The sequence below is a fragment of the Chelmon rostratus genome, chromosome 18, assembly GCF_017976325.1.
Source record: "Chelmon rostratus isolate fCheRos1 chromosome 18, fCheRos1.pri, whole genome shotgun sequence".
Taxonomy (NCBI): domain Eukaryota; kingdom Metazoa; phylum Chordata; class Actinopteri; order Chaetodontiformes; family Chaetodontidae; genus Chelmon; species Chelmon rostratus.
Genome location: NC_055675.1, coordinates 9,192,141 through 9,208,296, shown reverse-complemented (window position 1 = coordinate 9,208,296; position 16,156 = coordinate 9,192,141). Strand labels below are relative to the sequence as shown.

The following is a 16,156-nucleotide window of genomic DNA, read 5'->3' as shown; positions in this document are numbered from 1 at the left end:
CACTCCCCTGTCCCTCCTCTCTCCCCCTTTCTATCACATCCACTGAACCCTCCAGCTCCCTCTCAATCCTTCCCTCCTCCACTACTACACACTCTCCCTACTGCGCCCCCATACACACCCTCTCTCCCTCCTCCTACTGTCTGTCCCCTGACGGTGTAATCCAATCCCTGTAGGGCCAGAGCCAGGGGCCTGACATGGTCCTGACCCAATTAGAGGCCTGCTGCCAGCTAATTAACCCCGGCCCAGCCCTGGTGCCTGGCGCCTGATACTCCCAAACCAACTACGGCGCTAATTTCATTAATTCGCCGCTACAATCTTCTGTCCTGTCCTGTCCCCTTCCCCTCTCCTGCTGCTGCCCAAGCCAAGAGCGGAGCCGCCCCTAACCAGGGAGGGAAGCGGGCCAGATGCGACTGAAAAGGAGGAGAGGAACATTGCAGAATGAAAAAAAATCAGGAGCTGATGAAAGAAGATGGATGGATGGTTATGTGAGAAAGAGAGACAGATGGGGGGCCACAGAGCAGGTCGAATCAACGATCGAACCGAGCGTCAGCCCCTCACTGTATAATGATACATTACACTGTGCAATCAATAAGTCAATGGGCAACACTTGTTCAGCACCACTGATGATGGAAATATTAGCCTGACACTACTTTGCTGCTTCTGCACGTATTGACAAAAATTGGACTTAAACTTAATTTTCTCGCAACCACAGCATCCGTATAGCTAATAGCCAGATGCCGGTGGGAGGTTTTGGAAGCTGGGAGTGAAGTGACAGACAGAAAACAGGAGGATTTAGCTTCCTGTCAGGGCTTGGTAAAGTCTTACAGAAGTTACCCCAACATCTGTCTGCATCTAGAACACAGTATCTCCAGTCTGGAGCAAAGCCAAATGACAAACATGCATTCCCAAAAGCCCAAAAAATGTGTCTGCGCGACTGCTCGTGACAGAATATAGTGATGAATTGCATTTATGTTGTGTGTGTATATATATATATATATGAAACATTTGCAAATACATCACTGTCTCTCCTCAAAGACAAGTGCTTCTTTTGGTTCTCTAGGAGCTGATGAGCAGGAGCAGAGACAGACAGTCTGTGGAGGACTCAAGAGTTACATGGGGGAACTTCACCACACCACAGCAGCCCACTGTGAACTCTGTCATTAAGATGGATTATCGCTAGTTACCCCTGGCCAGCACCGACTCGACGCACCACAGATGAAAGCTAGCTGGCTAAGAACAGAGTGAGCTAGATACTACTTGGAGCTCAGCATAGTGGTATAACATGGCTAATGTCTCCCCCTTCAGTCTACTTTGGGAGATAAGTTTCTTAAGCATCAGGCTTTTTCCTTCTTGTGGACACATTAATAGCCGTAAACTGGACAAGCAAATCAAAACAGCTCTGTCCCTTTACACACTTGGCCTGATGTTTTGTTCTGTTTTTTCTCTCTCTGCTACATTCCGCAGACGGTTACCGGTGCCAGTTTAATGCAGCTTGAGAGGGGCAGAGTCGGACGGTGATGTGGTGAGGCTGGCCGGCTGTGTTGTTTTGTGCCTGTCTATCAGAGGGCCCGGGGAAGCTTCCTGCCATTTTGCTGGAGAGCAGAGTTTCTTTGAAGGGACAGGAAGGCAGAACTGCATTTCCCACAGCCTGATGTGGGCTGCTGGGCCAGACCTGAGTGGCCTCTCTCTCATACTCTGATTGATACACACACACACGCACACGCACACACACACACACACACACACACACACACACACAGCAGTAACAGTCAATTCCCAGCTCACGATAACGCTAGAAAAAGAGTCAAGAGTCTGCGCTGTAGTGTAAAGGCCGTCATTTTGTGGAGCGGTTCCTTCTAATTACTGAAAGCGACACAGGGGCCACACAGACAGCAAGCAAGGTTATTTCTGTGTCACACTGGAAAGTGCTGCAAATAATCCTACAGCACCCACGTTTGAAACTGTCTCCTTTAACCTGACGTCTCTCAGCATGAACTCGGTCTGCGTTTGAATGTAAAGTGACCCAACTGTTGCTAAATGTAAGGTTTCTGGAAAGTGAAAGAGAGGTGACCGCAGAACTGCAGCAATTTAGCAAACAAACAAGACTGGAATGTCTCTCTAATTACAGTCAAACCTCCTCTACTCGTCCTGGTGGCTCAGACTAGATGACTGCATGGGTTCAAGTCATTGCTGATAATACCCTGTATGCGTCTCGCTTTCTCTCTGATCACCACAGATGACCACCACCATCACCATCTATATTATTAATATGGAGTGGAAATTTTAGTCTTTTTTGGATGAAATTTTCTGTCCTTGCCAACACAATAACATCAAAAACAAAAAAAAAAAATCTGAGGCCCAAGACATTACAGCCTCAATTGTTTTTTCCTCCTCTGTGGCCTGATTCCTAATAAGTCCCCTGATTAGATTCCTCCGTCGATATCAGTGGGCAGCCATACTCACGCCATGGCGCTCAAAACAAACAGTTATTCAGCTCTGCCATTTGTTCTAAAAGGTGTGGGGCTGGGAGTGCAGTGGAGAGGGAGGGTGGGAAACTTCAGCTGGGCTACTGTACATATCTGGGCCTTGATGTGGCAACAATGTGTTCAGCGGAGGACGGGTGCCGCAGTGTTGGGTCACTTCCTTCCTACTGAGGCTGAGAAAGAAGTGGGAGACCAGACGGATTGAGAGGCTGTAGCCAGATAGAGATTTCAGATCAGTTTGCGGTCTCGTCCGTTAGCGGGAGGGACGGGGGTGAAGCTTGTCCTCGGGCCTGTGTGTGTGTGTGTGAGTCTGTGTGTGTGTGAAGAAAAGGCAACGCCGCCGAGCGTGGGAGAGTGTGTGGGGAGATGTGAGAGACACCTCAGGCCCCGTGTGAGCGCTGTTCCCTGAATGGACCCGATGGTCCACACACACACACACACACACACACACACACACACACACACACACACACACACACACACACACACACACACACACACACACACCATCTATTAGTGTTACCTAACTAAGCACTTGAACAATGACCAGTAGCTAAACTTCCTCGCTTTGTCTGCCTCCGTATAACTTCACAAGAGCTTTCAGACGGTTCTCACACAGACACACAAATACTTGTTTTGTTTCTCACTTTTACACACAAACACTCTCACAAGCACATGTATACACAGATGGGTAGGAGACAAAAATCAAGCATTGCAATATTACAATCTGTGAGAGGGTATCTAGAGGATTTAAAGGCTTTTCATCATGTTTAGGGACTACAATATCAAGTACCAGTGTGTCTTTAAGTGCTAAAACCCACAAAATGAGTGTACTGCGGGTTTATCATCAAGTATAAAAGGACATGCACATCCATTTTCTGTGCCAGGAACCTCTGTCACAACATGAAACAAAAAGAGAGCAGTCATCATAATCCATGACAGAGACAGTTTATCAGAGGTAGAGGGGCTTTGCAGGTCAGTGAGAAGGGAAGTGTTGTCTGTAAAACTGTAATGGCCTCTCTCACCCTGGACATCCATCAGTCATCTGAACCCTGGCAGCGAATCAGCTACCACTCTGCTCCAGCTGACCCTTAACTCAACGGGCCCAAACGCTTCTGATAAAGAGCTTGCAAGCACACGTACACCCGCGATCCTGCACTCGGACCTTAATGGAAATTGCTGGTGGGCGTTTATGTGAGTGAACTCCTGCAGAAGCCCTTTATCTAAGCGGTTCCATTAGATTGTGAGGGATTGGCTGCCTGGCAGACGGACAGGCAGTGACAGAGGAGGGTCATGTGCCCGGCGCTGCTCTGCTGACCCCCAGGCTGGCCCTTGCAGATTCTCCCACGGACCCCTTTCAGTCAAAAACTGGATATGCACCATTTGATAAAGCCGTCAGTTAACATATGACTCCAACAAATGAAGGTAAAGCAAACTATGGGTCACTAGTACTGAAGTTCTGATCTTACAAAACCCTTTTGTTGACAGCATCATCTGTTTTTTTTCCATTGGCAATGCACACTGCTGTTGTGGCCTTGACCGATGAGGACACCACGGCAGGACCGATCATGTTCAAAGCAAAGCAACAAACACTCCACAGGAGAAACCAGAAACATAACACCAAACACAAATCCTCACCAGGTATCCGAATAAAGGACCATCCATGTCGTGGGTAGAGAGCCATCATACCCCCGGGGCATTGTGGGTGGAAGGCACTGGCCCTCGTACACCAGTCTGAGGCAAGCTGAGGGGAGCCGTAGAGGAAACACTGTTTGAAGATTGTGCCCCCTCCACTGCGTGTCACCCGCCACTCGTACTCTGCACTACGGTCGTCACAATAACGCTCCATGGGAACTGCTGTCACCTAGGTAACCAAAAAGAAAGACAGTGTTTTCTACGTTTAAAACAAAATATAACAATGCGTGATGGAGAGAGAAGGAAGATTTTAGGATTGTGTGTTATAAGTATTTTGTATGTAATTACTTTTGCTTGTGTTTGCATAAGGCCATTTTTAAAATATTTTAAATTAAACTATTAAGCAAAGAAAGACCTCTGATTGAAGTCTACCACCTAGACATCTATACTCAAGATACAGGGAAAACTACAGCATGAAGGCTGGTTTAACTGAATCAGCAGGCTGTCTGTGTGTGTGTGTGTGTGTGTGTCCGTGTGTGTTTGACTTTGTGCGTGAATAGGAAGAGGGCAAGAGCAAGCACAACAGCTGGTGAACAACCTGAACAAGAAGCCCTTTTTTGGAGTCTGTTTGTTTTAAATGCAGCTGGAAACCACAGTGGTGACCCCCACACCCCAACCACACACAGTCACACACACACACATTCACAGATACGAGTTGCTCATTGTTGAAAGTCTACAAAGGCAACACGGACAGAGCTTCCCTCTTCCCTTTCCACGACCACCCAAATGCTTGTCTGTCTTACACGGGCCAGCACACACACACACACACACACACAGACTGTGCACACAAACACGCTGAGGAGTGCCTTTATCAGGTCACCTGCTGCTCTCTCTCATACATCTATCATACACACATGTGCGTGCGCACGCATGCACGCATGCCCGCACACACACATTCACATACCCTGGGCGTGGCAGCTAGCAGGAACTTTGGTGGCAATGTGGGCTGACAAGGCCGCAGCGAGGAGGTGGCAGAGTTTCGACTGTGTATCATCACGTCTGTGTGTCCCAGGATACCGGGCCTGAATGCTGTGAACACCAGGTCCTGAAACACAAACACACACAAAATCTACACTACTATCCTGTTTCATTACGGCCAAAACTTCACAAATACAGTGATTATATCTGAGTAGCGAAATGTATTGAATTGCAAGCAATTTTGAAAACATCACAGCTGATGTTACGCCTCCTGCTGCACTGATTCTTGCTTTGATTAAAGTGGGAGATTGAAGAAAACATTATCGTCAAATTATAGGAAATACAAAATGCAAAAGTGAGAGGTGCTGCAAAACATAAGTAAACAAATGGAAACACACAAAGATTAGTGAGTGCAGCGCAAACTGCTCCGACGGGAAATATGTTGTTGTTGTCTGCCGACATGCCTGAAATGTTATATAAAATTTCAGCTCAATGCTTAAAATGTTATGTAAAACATACGATTATGCAGCTTACATGAGTTTAGTTGCATGTGTTACAAGATAAACTGCATGCCTGATCATGTAATCCTTTCTGCAACAGCATACATTATGCATACATTTTGAGCGAAGGTTGCTGCTGATGAGATAATGCTGAATAATTCAAGTATAATGCAGTGGTAGGTGTTAAAGGAATGTATAAATGTTATGTGTATGTTACCGTGTGCCATATGGAGCCACAGAAATGGTGGATACACAGTGCCATCTAATGGCAGAGTTTATAAAAGGACATCCTTTCCAGTCAGCCTCAGGTCAACTGCAGCATGAGTTAGCAAGTGCTCATTTCTCAGCTTCAAACAGCGAGTGTAATACATACTGAATGACACGCATATAATATCCAATTACATCAAGTATATATCAAAAATAGATGTATTTCATGTTGGGATAGACAGGAGAGACTGAGAGTGGGACAGAGAACACATTTGAAGCAGTGCCCCAAGGATGTATGAGTAAAACATGTTAAGGAGGTATTCAGAGGTGCCTGGTTCACTCAATCCCTCAACAGGAGCAGCAGGAAAGCTGAAGGCACCGCTGACCACACTGTCAAGTACACAGCCAGAGAGCGATGAGCCAAGCAGAGAGAGGAGGCACTGTGCAGCAGCTACACACCGCTTCAAAAGAAAAATGAGGAGTTGAAAGAAGTTGGCATAAGCTGTGGGAGTGAGTAATTTCTAGAAGCTCAAGTGGGAGTCTGGGGTCAGTGCGGTCACACAGTACACATGCAGTATTAGCTCTCGGTGTGTCTGTAAGTTTTTCCCTTTCTCTCATATTTGAACTTGCTCCTTAAGGTTTTTCTGCTCTTTCGTTCCTTAAGCCGCTCCAGGGGGGAACCTAAGACGCTAGGCAGCAGCCTGACTCAGTGTGATGAGGCCAGGAGGAGAGGAGAGGAAGAGGAGGATGAAATTACCCCGACAGCATTTTCAGAGTATTTTCCACCCAGCAGCTTAAGTTAGAATTGGTAGAGGGTGGCAATGAGATACACATCTGCCAATGGGTAACTGTTTGCTGGGTGAAAGATTTGATGGGATGTGTTTTTAATGTTTTTTTTTAGCTCAGCACAATGACTAAACTGCTCCTGCAGCAGTGACCTTGTGGTGTATTTGCAGGCTGCAGCTGTTAGCTTTTCTTTTTTTTCTGAGGTGGCCTGTATATTTAAACTGGCACCTATGTGTTGCACTCTCTCTTTCTAACTGATAATTAGATGTCCATAGTGCCAAATAATACAAAAAATGGAGGAAATATGTGCAGTCACGATGTAACCCTGCGGTTCTCAGATGCAGAATCCAACACATACGAAAGCATTTGAGTGCAGATGAAATAAACTGCGGTGTGCTACATTTGCGCAGACTGCTAAGCTACCAGAATGGTTTGATGGAACAAAAAAAATGCACCACTCATTTCCTGATTTTACCATGTCTCCCGTGAACCAGCGGCAATACATCAGTGCTGTGTAAAAGCTGCCATTTATCTAACCCACACGAACTCCAACTATTATGATTGCCAAGTGTTTCCTGTAAGCATCAGAGCCACTGAGGCACTGAAAGAACAGCTTTCAGCCAAACTGCTTTGATATCACACCGCACCATCAATAAACAGGAGTTATGCGTGATTTAAATTGTGGTTTATTATGTGTGCAAGAGAAAAAATAAACTACAATACCATAAAAAAACATACTGATGTGACACAGTAGATGTGGCATGACAAATTTCTAGAAAATTGATGTGTACGAGAGACTGACTCAACAAAAGGGCTTTTCCTTTAGTCTCCTTGAAAGCAAACACTTTTTAAATCTTGAAAACGTGGCTTTTCTCTACATGTCTCTACATGACAGCAGAGGGGCAGATCGATGGCTGCACAGACACTCGGGTTGCATAGAGGGAGGGAGGACAGTGTTACTGGGTCACAGGTCTACAGAGAGATTGGGTTCCACACTGGATCCCAGAGGAGGGAGAGGAAACCTGGGGCAGAGAGCAAGCTGTGTGGCCAAACACTGACTGATGCTCTGGGGACAATTTCAGCATCACTAGCCGCACATGCCTCACTTCTCTGTCACACACCCTCATGTACAGCTCCTCTTAGGCATAGACTTTAGTGTGAGTGTGTCTGGTGTGTTGCTTACCTGTAGGACAGGGCTGGTGTGCGTGTTTGGGAAACTGGTGGGTCTGTTCAGCCACAGAATGAGGTCCTTGTGAGACAGACACTTACTCCTGGGCTGTGACCTCCCTTCGCCCCCCTGCAAGTCTCTGGTTTCCTCCTGACCTCCCTCAAGGCCAAACAGGCGCTGATAGCGGAGCCGATATGCAGCTTTGAGGGACAGAAAAAGAGCTAACCATCTGTGAAAAAAGAGGTCGGAGAGGAAAAATTAAATTACAAAGGACTTATAGAAAAACTCTGCTATCACTATAACTAGTGCATAAAGTTCGTCATTATTAATTATCAGACTCGCAGAGGGCAGTCGACCACAGCATAGCACCTCCAGAGCTGTTGAACATTTGGTGTCTTGCGAAGAGACATTTGGACAGGGTGGACTTTACTTTTTGAAGTGAAAGAAAGACAAAGAGAGAAACAGATCTGAAGATGGAAACTTAAAGCCCACCTCACTAAGGTGCCTTGCAGCATGAGATTGGACATCTCAGCTGGTGACACGTCGATGAACCGCAGGAAGGAGAAACAGCTTCCTTTGTCATCACCTGGAACAGTAAAAACAGAATACAGAATGAAGAATATGAGACTAAACAACGAAAAAAAAAGATAAGAAGAGAAAATGTGGAAATAACAAATAGGGAGAAAAGGCCGGGGAAGAGAGGAACTGGGGTGAAATTGAGGATTGAATGTCAAATGAAAGAGATTCTTTCAGACGAGAAAACAAACTGTCTGAATTCAAAGCTCCATACGTGCTCACCTTTTCTGTGAAAAAGAGACTGCTGGATGTGATTTGGAGAGAAGGGAGACAACAGCACTTGAAGTAATCTGAAAAGGATGTAGAGACACACTGAGTTACACCACTGAATGTGAGAAAAAGATTAGATGGGTCTGATACCAGTCTGCCCATAACATTTCTCAGTACTAATAGCTATAATTTGGATAATAGACTTTTGCAACTCCCAAATCAGCAAATGTGCACAAGAACAAATTATTTCTAAGAAAATACATACACCTGACAGCATTTTACACAGTAATTTCAAATATAAACCTACAACCAACGCTTGTAAAAATTTTGATTGACCTGTTTTCATTGGGTTTCAGGTTACTTGTCAGGATCAAGTGTGTCTGTGAGCTCTTCTGTGTGGACGAACTTACTTGTTTTTGGCCTGTCTGTGTGCGTGGACGAGGCCATGACGGTAGAGGAACTTCGACATGATGTAGGGCTTGAGAGACATGTGGAAAGGAGAGCGTGTCTCCTGGCGCTCAAACAAGTCAGGGTGGTTACACACCTACACATACACAGACACAGACAGTGTGTTTAGAAAAACAGGCAAAACGGACGCTGTTAGTGCTTATGCTGTAACTGTAGATCTCGGTTTTCAGAGTTCAGACCATTGATAATATGATACTTAAAATGATCCTCAAATCATTAGGACTAACAACTGTGATCAATCATCATGACTGCTGCGTCAGACAAAATAATCAAAGCTGTTGTGCTATATTTCTGAGCTGGAAATGCCGTCGTGCAGTACCTTCCTGAACTGCATGACCAGGTTCATGAGGGAGGAGGTGGTGCTGTGGGCCTGCTGGGCCGTGCCCATGGAGGACTGCAGCAGATCCTCAATAGAGATCTTGTTCCTCAGAGCCTGGTAGAGCAGCCTCTGCCGCGATGTCAGCTGGCAGTATGTCAGGATCTCAATCTGTAGACGGGGAGTAGGACAAGTGTGTTTAAAAGGTCTTAAACCAATTAATATCCAGATACACACAAACCTGCACTGTCATTACAGTCGTCACATTCCTCTTAGTGCTTAGAGCTTATAGAGAAGTACCTGCAATTCTAGTAGTTATCTGACCCCTTATTATTTTACGTTTTTTACGTCCTCGAATGATTAGAACATAAAAATGGATCTGCACTGGGCCAGTGACACTGAAAACCATCTATGGTTTCCTGGAATTTTTTTTGATAAGTTCAGGGCATTTAGAGTGACGACTAAATGACTGCCTTGTAGTATGAAAGGAAACAAAAAAGAAGGCTCCGTCATAAGACAACAACAAATGGCAATGTCCTCAATTGGACCTGTTTTATAAAAAGATTGATTTTCAAAGTAAAAGTTGTGGCTTCAGTAAAGACAAACGATTCAGCATTATTGCTATATTATGCCTCCATTACAACACACACACACACAGTATTTTCACATGGGCTCAACCAAAAGAATAAATATACGGGTGCAAACTTCATGCCCAGCTTGACCCACATTCTTTAAACACACATTAAAAATCTCTGGTTTGATCTAGTGCCCCGCTTTGATGAAACCAGTGCAACTGAACAGCAACAAATCCGTAAAAAGCTGACCATGAACCACGAGTGAACTGTGCTGACAAAACAAGACAAACCAACAAGAGTGGGGAAGAAAAAGGAAGCGGGCTGGCAGGACTGCATGTGGGTGCGAGGGGAAAGCAAAAAAGACAGATGTGGGGGAGCCGTGAACTCTGCCATTCCACTGACTCTGTGTATCCAGACTCCCACAGTGTGTGAGTGAGTATGTGTGTGCCGCATGTGACAGCGAGCGACCCAGAGTCCAACATCTGTCAGGAGGATCTGCCAGCACAAGCATCACTCACAAGCCTATTACAACGCTGTGTGTGTGTGTGTGTGTGTGTGTGTGTGAGGTGTACAGGGAGAGAGAGGGAGATAGGGTGCAGGTTTAAACAGAAGAGGAAAGCATTAGAGCTACATGGTATTGACAAAGCAGAATGTTGCATTTTTTGAATGGTGTTATATAAACTATACGATTTTGTGCGATCATACACCAGAATCTTAATACAGAAAAAGCTATTTTTTTGTCCTTTTAAATGCACAGCTCTGGACAAGAAGTTTGGTTCTGCAAGCACATAGAAAATTCGCTCCTCTACCTTGTCTGAGAGCTCGTTTTCCACATCCTTCTTGATTCGGCGCAGCATGAAAGGCTTCAGGATCATGTGCAGTCTGGAAAGCTGGTCTGAAACACAAACATCAAACAATCAAAGTTTAGCCAAAGAACGAATCACACGCAACGGTGAGCAGAAATGAAAGAATTCCCTCCGTGCAGATGAGCTTTTCTTGTACTCACTCTCATCGATGGCCGACTTGTTTTCAGCATGGCTCTCAATGTCCTTGGAGAACCACTCGTTAAACTCTTCGTGGGAATCAAACAGCGTAGGCATGATGAAGTGCAGCAGGGCCCACAGCTGAGGGACAGTAATAACATACGGTCATCAACAATTCTGTCTTGCTCACATGAATACACACACACACACGCACACACAGCTCACCTCAGCCATCGTGTTCTGGATGGGCGTCCCAGTGAGCAGCAGTCTGTTTCGACACTGGAACTGCAGAAGGATTTTCCACCGAACGCTGAAAACACAAAAGGGACACGGTTAACGACTGGAGATCTAGTGCAACAACTCCATGAGTTAATGGTGTTTATATAACAGCACTGTAATCACACCAATTACTCAAAGTGTGGAGCACCGTTCATACACCAGTGTACGTTTCTCATTTCAAGATATTTTGTGACTAGTTTTGTAGATTTTGGACAGTCTCCAAGAGGCATGAATTGACACATACTTATGTAGTTACAGAGATGAACAGCTTTATTTTTTTAGCTTTTCAGACATTTTGCTGAATTCAAAATGATTTACGGAGCAATATTGCTGTTCTGCTTATTCCAGCCAGTTTATTCTAAAATTTCACATTAAACCTATTTAAAAGAAAGACCGGGTTCTGTTCATGTTAACAAGGTATAGAAATTAACCTGCAGAGCAGAGCAGAGACTTGAAACCCACTGTTACATATGTTATACACACAGCATGTTTTTTGTGTTTCATTATTAAAGCAGTATATAACTACACAAAACTAGATTAGTCAAGACTTCTGGATGGTGTGTTTATCTGCAGAAAGTAGTGGTTGAATGTGGGATTGAAAAAATGCAGCAATCATCCATAAAACTATGAGAAAATTTGGAAAATGTATATTAAATTTATAATACACCAGTATGCATACTGATAAAGGAGAATTATAAAGTACAGTAAATAAATCCAATATCAAGCACCAACACATTTGAACCACAGGAACCCTGCAATGTGTTTTGGGAATATAGCATCACATGATGGCTCAGCAGCCATGTTGAGGTTTTACCTGGTGCTGCTTTTCAGTGCCTGGGCCTCATCCAGAACCATGTACTGCCACTTGACCCTCTGAAAGTACTTGACATCCTGGACCACCAGCTGGTAGCTTGTGATCACCACGTGGAATGGTGCGTTTTGTGTGTAAAGGGTTTTCTATTGAAGAGTGGACAAACATGGGTACAAATGTGGTTACAGACTAGGAATACAGACCTGAGAACAGCATCTATTGACCAAGATCGATTGTATCGTCACAACTCTGTGCTAATAATCATCATCCTTGTCATCTCTTCCTTACCTGGCTCCAAAATTTTCGAATCACCTTGCGATCATGAGGATTCCCCCAGTATGGTAACACCTGGCGGACAAGTCAGCAAAGTTTAAATGAAGGGGAAACAGGAAGTTGTGAGTTGTGTGTGGATCCATTTTTCCAGAACTATATTCAAACCTTTCCAAAACACTTATATTTGCACTGAGCAATGTAAAACAAAAACAGAGCTGCTGGGATGTTCCCAGAGGAAACACTTAAGCATAGCATCATGTCTGAATCACTGCTCCACTTGCTGAGCTGTTGATGTAAAATGTGACATGAAAAGATTTACACATCATTACATCGCTCAGCACACGCTGGTATTCCATTGTTTTCCGTCAGTCTTGCTTTGAGTGTTCAGGAAGCTTATCTTCAAAATGTGTAATAGGGTCTTTTCACACCTCATTAGCAAAACAGACTGGAATTGATTTATTTTCAAACTTGCAGAGAAAAACGGACAAAGTTGAGGGTTGAGCACAACAAAAGAGTCGTGCGTATTATGGTGTGTACATGCGCACACAAGGATAGCCGACATATTGATATGTTTTTAAATGGTAAATGTTTTTTTTTGACATTCAAGAATACGCACTGCTTGTCGGGGGCCGGTTTACACAGGCAAAAAGAAGGATTTGTGGCCAATGAACAATCCAAGTATAAACAGCGTTAACACAGGCATTGACACCAGCGCCCAGAGCAACACCGCCCCCTGATGAATAGTTCTAGACATGCCTTATCCTCGTTAGTTCTCAGATGTTTGACAGAATTTCTCACAAACCAACACAACACTGCGTTCATTAGAGGGCTGAAAACAACTAAAAAGAAGAGTAGACATGAGGATGCCAGGATTCCTGCGGACATGATTTTGCAGGTGTTTCCGCTACTGCGCTCACTCAGCAGCGTTGTGGACTCTTACCTTGAATTTGGGCACAAAGCGGGTGAACTCCTGGTGCCAGTTGTTGAGTGTGGATGCAGGAGAGATAATCAGAAATGGACCCCAGATGTTGTCTCTCTGTGCAGGAACAGTTAGAAGAGAATACACCATCAGCCGCCACAACAGGTGCTCTTTGTATGTGCATGTGTGACCACCCAATAACAGGAAGCCCTGGAGGAACGCGCCATGCGTCTTCCTGCCAGACACGGTTCAACACTGAAAAGCACACATTTCCCCTAAATTCCACTTTGTCACCTTTTGGTGTTAAGAGACCGAACGATCTACAAATCAGCTACTCGCAACAATGAAATAAGTCGTATGAGTCATTCAATGAAAAGCACGGCCAGAAACAAGGGACTCTTTAAAGGATGCAGGTGCACAAAGAAGCTGGATGTTGGATGTTTTCAGTAAGGACAGCAGAGACAATTGAATATTCCACAAAGCTTTTTGGACGTGTGTGGTGAAAGAAGCCCTTTGGCCTACTGCCCTCTCACCTCTGCCAGGTGTGCCAACAGGGCTATACTCTGGACCGTCTTCCCCAGTCCCATCTCATCTGCCAGGATTCCATTGATTCCCTGCAGACAAAGAAGAAAACAGAGGAAAAAATAAATAATTCTATGTGTGTAAGTAAGCACATACTAATATGGAATCCACAAACAATGCCATGCAATGACAAAGAAGACTCTTCTTATACTCTCATAAATAAGTAAGAAAAGCAGCAAATCCTTACAGCTAAGAATGTGGAACCAGCAAATGTTTGGCTCTTTTTGTTGGAAAAATGACTGGAGCGATTAATTAGTTATCAAAATAGTTGGCCATTATTTTTCTTTCGATAGACTAAGTGATAAAAAAATAATCACTGCAGATCTAGTGAGACGAGCGGTCAATAAATAGTCTAAATTTGTGTGTAAGTATGTTGATCTTTTGAAGGACATGTTTATGTTGTAATAATATAAAAGTAGTATGTCTCTCCTCATATGAGTTTTCCCTCTAACAGACATAACATGCAAAAACAAACGTGCGTGTTTTTTGTTTAGAGGGAATGATCGAACATCATCTTTGGTTAATTCTGACAGCCCTGCTAATGAGTGAGGATAATTCTTACAACTCCAGGTTGTTCTAACGCAACATCAGTAACTCTCACATTGAACTCTTTTAGCAATTCATACCTCTAGCCACAAACACAATGCCAAGTGAAAGAAAGAAGAAGAAAATATTGCCATATTTCAAGACATAAAAATAATGACAGAGGCAGACGTGGGTACCTGTTCATAGAGGTTGGCCAGCCAGTTCATGCCCTTCAGTTGGTAACCCTTGAGTTTGCCGTTGAAGATGGTGGGCTGAGGAATGTCTTCACCTGCGTGGATGGATGGGTTGGAAAGGCTGTAGCTCTCTCCAAAGCCAGAGCCGACACCCAAGGATGAGCCACAAGCTGCATGTAGCGACGCACTGCGGCTGTCCTTAGCCTCCTCATCAAACATCCGCGTCTACAGGGAGAGGTTTGGGGATTAGCACGGTATGGACAGGGTAGAGTGAGTGAGCGAGTGTGTCTGTGGACGTGCGTTCGTATGAACTTACTTTCTCTTGATGAATCTGGTAGGCTTCTTGGGCATTCCTCAAGGCCTGGGACTTGTAGTGTTCACTATCTGAAATCACATACATGCATAAAACAGATCAATCCCACATCTCTTTGCCATACACAAAGGCACACTGCCAAGTCTAAAGCAATTCTAAAAGAAAATATTACCTTGTATTTTCTAATCAGTCAGAAAATTAATTGCAGAATATCATCATTGGTCGACAAACAATGATTCCTAAACGGCCTGCTTCATATTTCTAGTAGTTCACTGCACAAATATCCCAACTGCTCAACAGCACATAAAAACTGTGGGGAAGGGAAAACATGAAATATGATTTACAGACAGAAATAGCTGAAGAGCTAATAAATATAATGACAGTTGGTCCATTTGGGATTTAATTAGATACTGACATATTCTGAGGTACTTTGTCAACAGTTCCTCAAAGGGACTTTAAGCATACAAAAATCAACCATTAATACTGAGTTTCAGTTACTGGCTGACTCTGCTCCAGTAACAGAATAAACTTGACCGAGCCACTCATACCATAGTCCTCCTGTCCCATGTTGACCATTACGCCTCCTCCAATGTCAATCTGTCTCTGCGCTGCAGTGTCTTCCAGCTTTCTCAGAATTTCCTCCTGAGCTGTATCTCCCTCTGGACTCCCCATGCTGGCTTTACCGCTCATGAAATGAGCATACAGCTCCGTCTGGGTGATGAGGAAATTCAGCTTACGCTGCTGACGTTTGGCCTGTGAGAGATAATAACGGCATGCTTTTGTGTAATAATCAAAATCTTGACACTTTAAAACTTTAATTTAAAACTCTCATGTTTTTTCATGTGTAACTTATACTGATGCAAATATTGCCATTAAAAAAGTTGCCATGAAAAGCAAAAGCCAAATGGGGCACCTCTAAATGCAACAATTTTCATTCCACCTACTTCTCTCATCTCTTCATCCAGTTTACGTTGCTCCAGGGCCTCCTTCTCTGCCCTCTTCCTGTGCTCCTTCTCCACTTTGTCATATTTCTTCCAGTAAAGCATCATCTCCTTGGTGAGGCGACGAGCACGAGGTAACGTCTCCTTGCAGTTCTTTTGGGCCTGGATAGCTGCACGTCGAACCTCTCTCATGCACTGATGAGCCAACTAGAGGGAAAACAAAACTGAGGTTAAACATTGTGCTTAATCTACAACTTACTGTTGCACAATCAGGAAACGAAGAGTTGCAGTAAAACCTTTAAAAGTTCATTTTAACAACACAGTAGTGTGACACACTTCACTTACCTTTTTAGCATTGGTCAACACCAAGTTCTTTGCAGACGTCTTCTGCTTAAAAGACTGCAATAATAGGTATAATCAGGATAATTAGGACT

General features: G+C 44.2%; 1 protein-coding gene across 2 annotated transcripts in view; it reads right to left on the bottom strand.

Annotated features, from left to right (window-relative positions):
* ino80 (INO80 complex ATPase subunit) overlaps positions 1-16,156 on the bottom strand; it is a 35,287-nt gene that overhangs the window by 15,384 nt on the left and 3,747 nt on the right. For both annotated transcript variants that reach the window (XM_041958246.1, XM_041958247.1), the window contains exons 9-27: positions 16,068-16,121; positions 15,726-15,929; positions 15,330-15,534; positions 14,785-14,852; positions 14,472-14,693; positions 13,701-13,781; positions 13,189-13,284; positions 12,264-12,323; positions 11,979-12,121; positions 11,111-11,195; positions 10,909-11,026; positions 10,712-10,797; positions 9,331-9,498; positions 8,954-9,087; positions 8,556-8,623; positions 8,250-8,343; positions 7,773-7,986; positions 5,083-5,223; positions 4,122-4,347 (exon numbers count right to left, since the gene is read on the bottom strand). In XM_041958246.1, the coding sequence (XP_041814180.1) occupies positions 4,122-4,347; positions 5,083-5,223; positions 7,773-7,986; positions 8,250-8,343; positions 8,556-8,623; positions 8,954-9,087; positions 9,331-9,498; positions 10,712-10,797; positions 10,909-11,026; positions 11,111-11,195; positions 11,979-12,121; positions 12,264-12,323; positions 13,189-13,284; positions 13,701-13,781; positions 14,472-14,693; positions 14,785-14,852; positions 15,330-15,534; positions 15,726-15,929; positions 16,068-16,121 (2,467 nt within the window). The remainder of the gene's footprint in view (positions 1-4,121; positions 4,348-5,082; positions 5,224-7,772; positions 7,987-8,249; positions 8,344-8,555; positions 8,624-8,953; positions 9,088-9,330; positions 9,499-10,711; positions 10,798-10,908; positions 11,027-11,110; positions 11,196-11,978; positions 12,122-12,263; positions 12,324-13,188; positions 13,285-13,700; positions 13,782-14,471; positions 14,694-14,784; positions 14,853-15,329; positions 15,535-15,725; positions 15,930-16,067; positions 16,122-16,156) is intronic.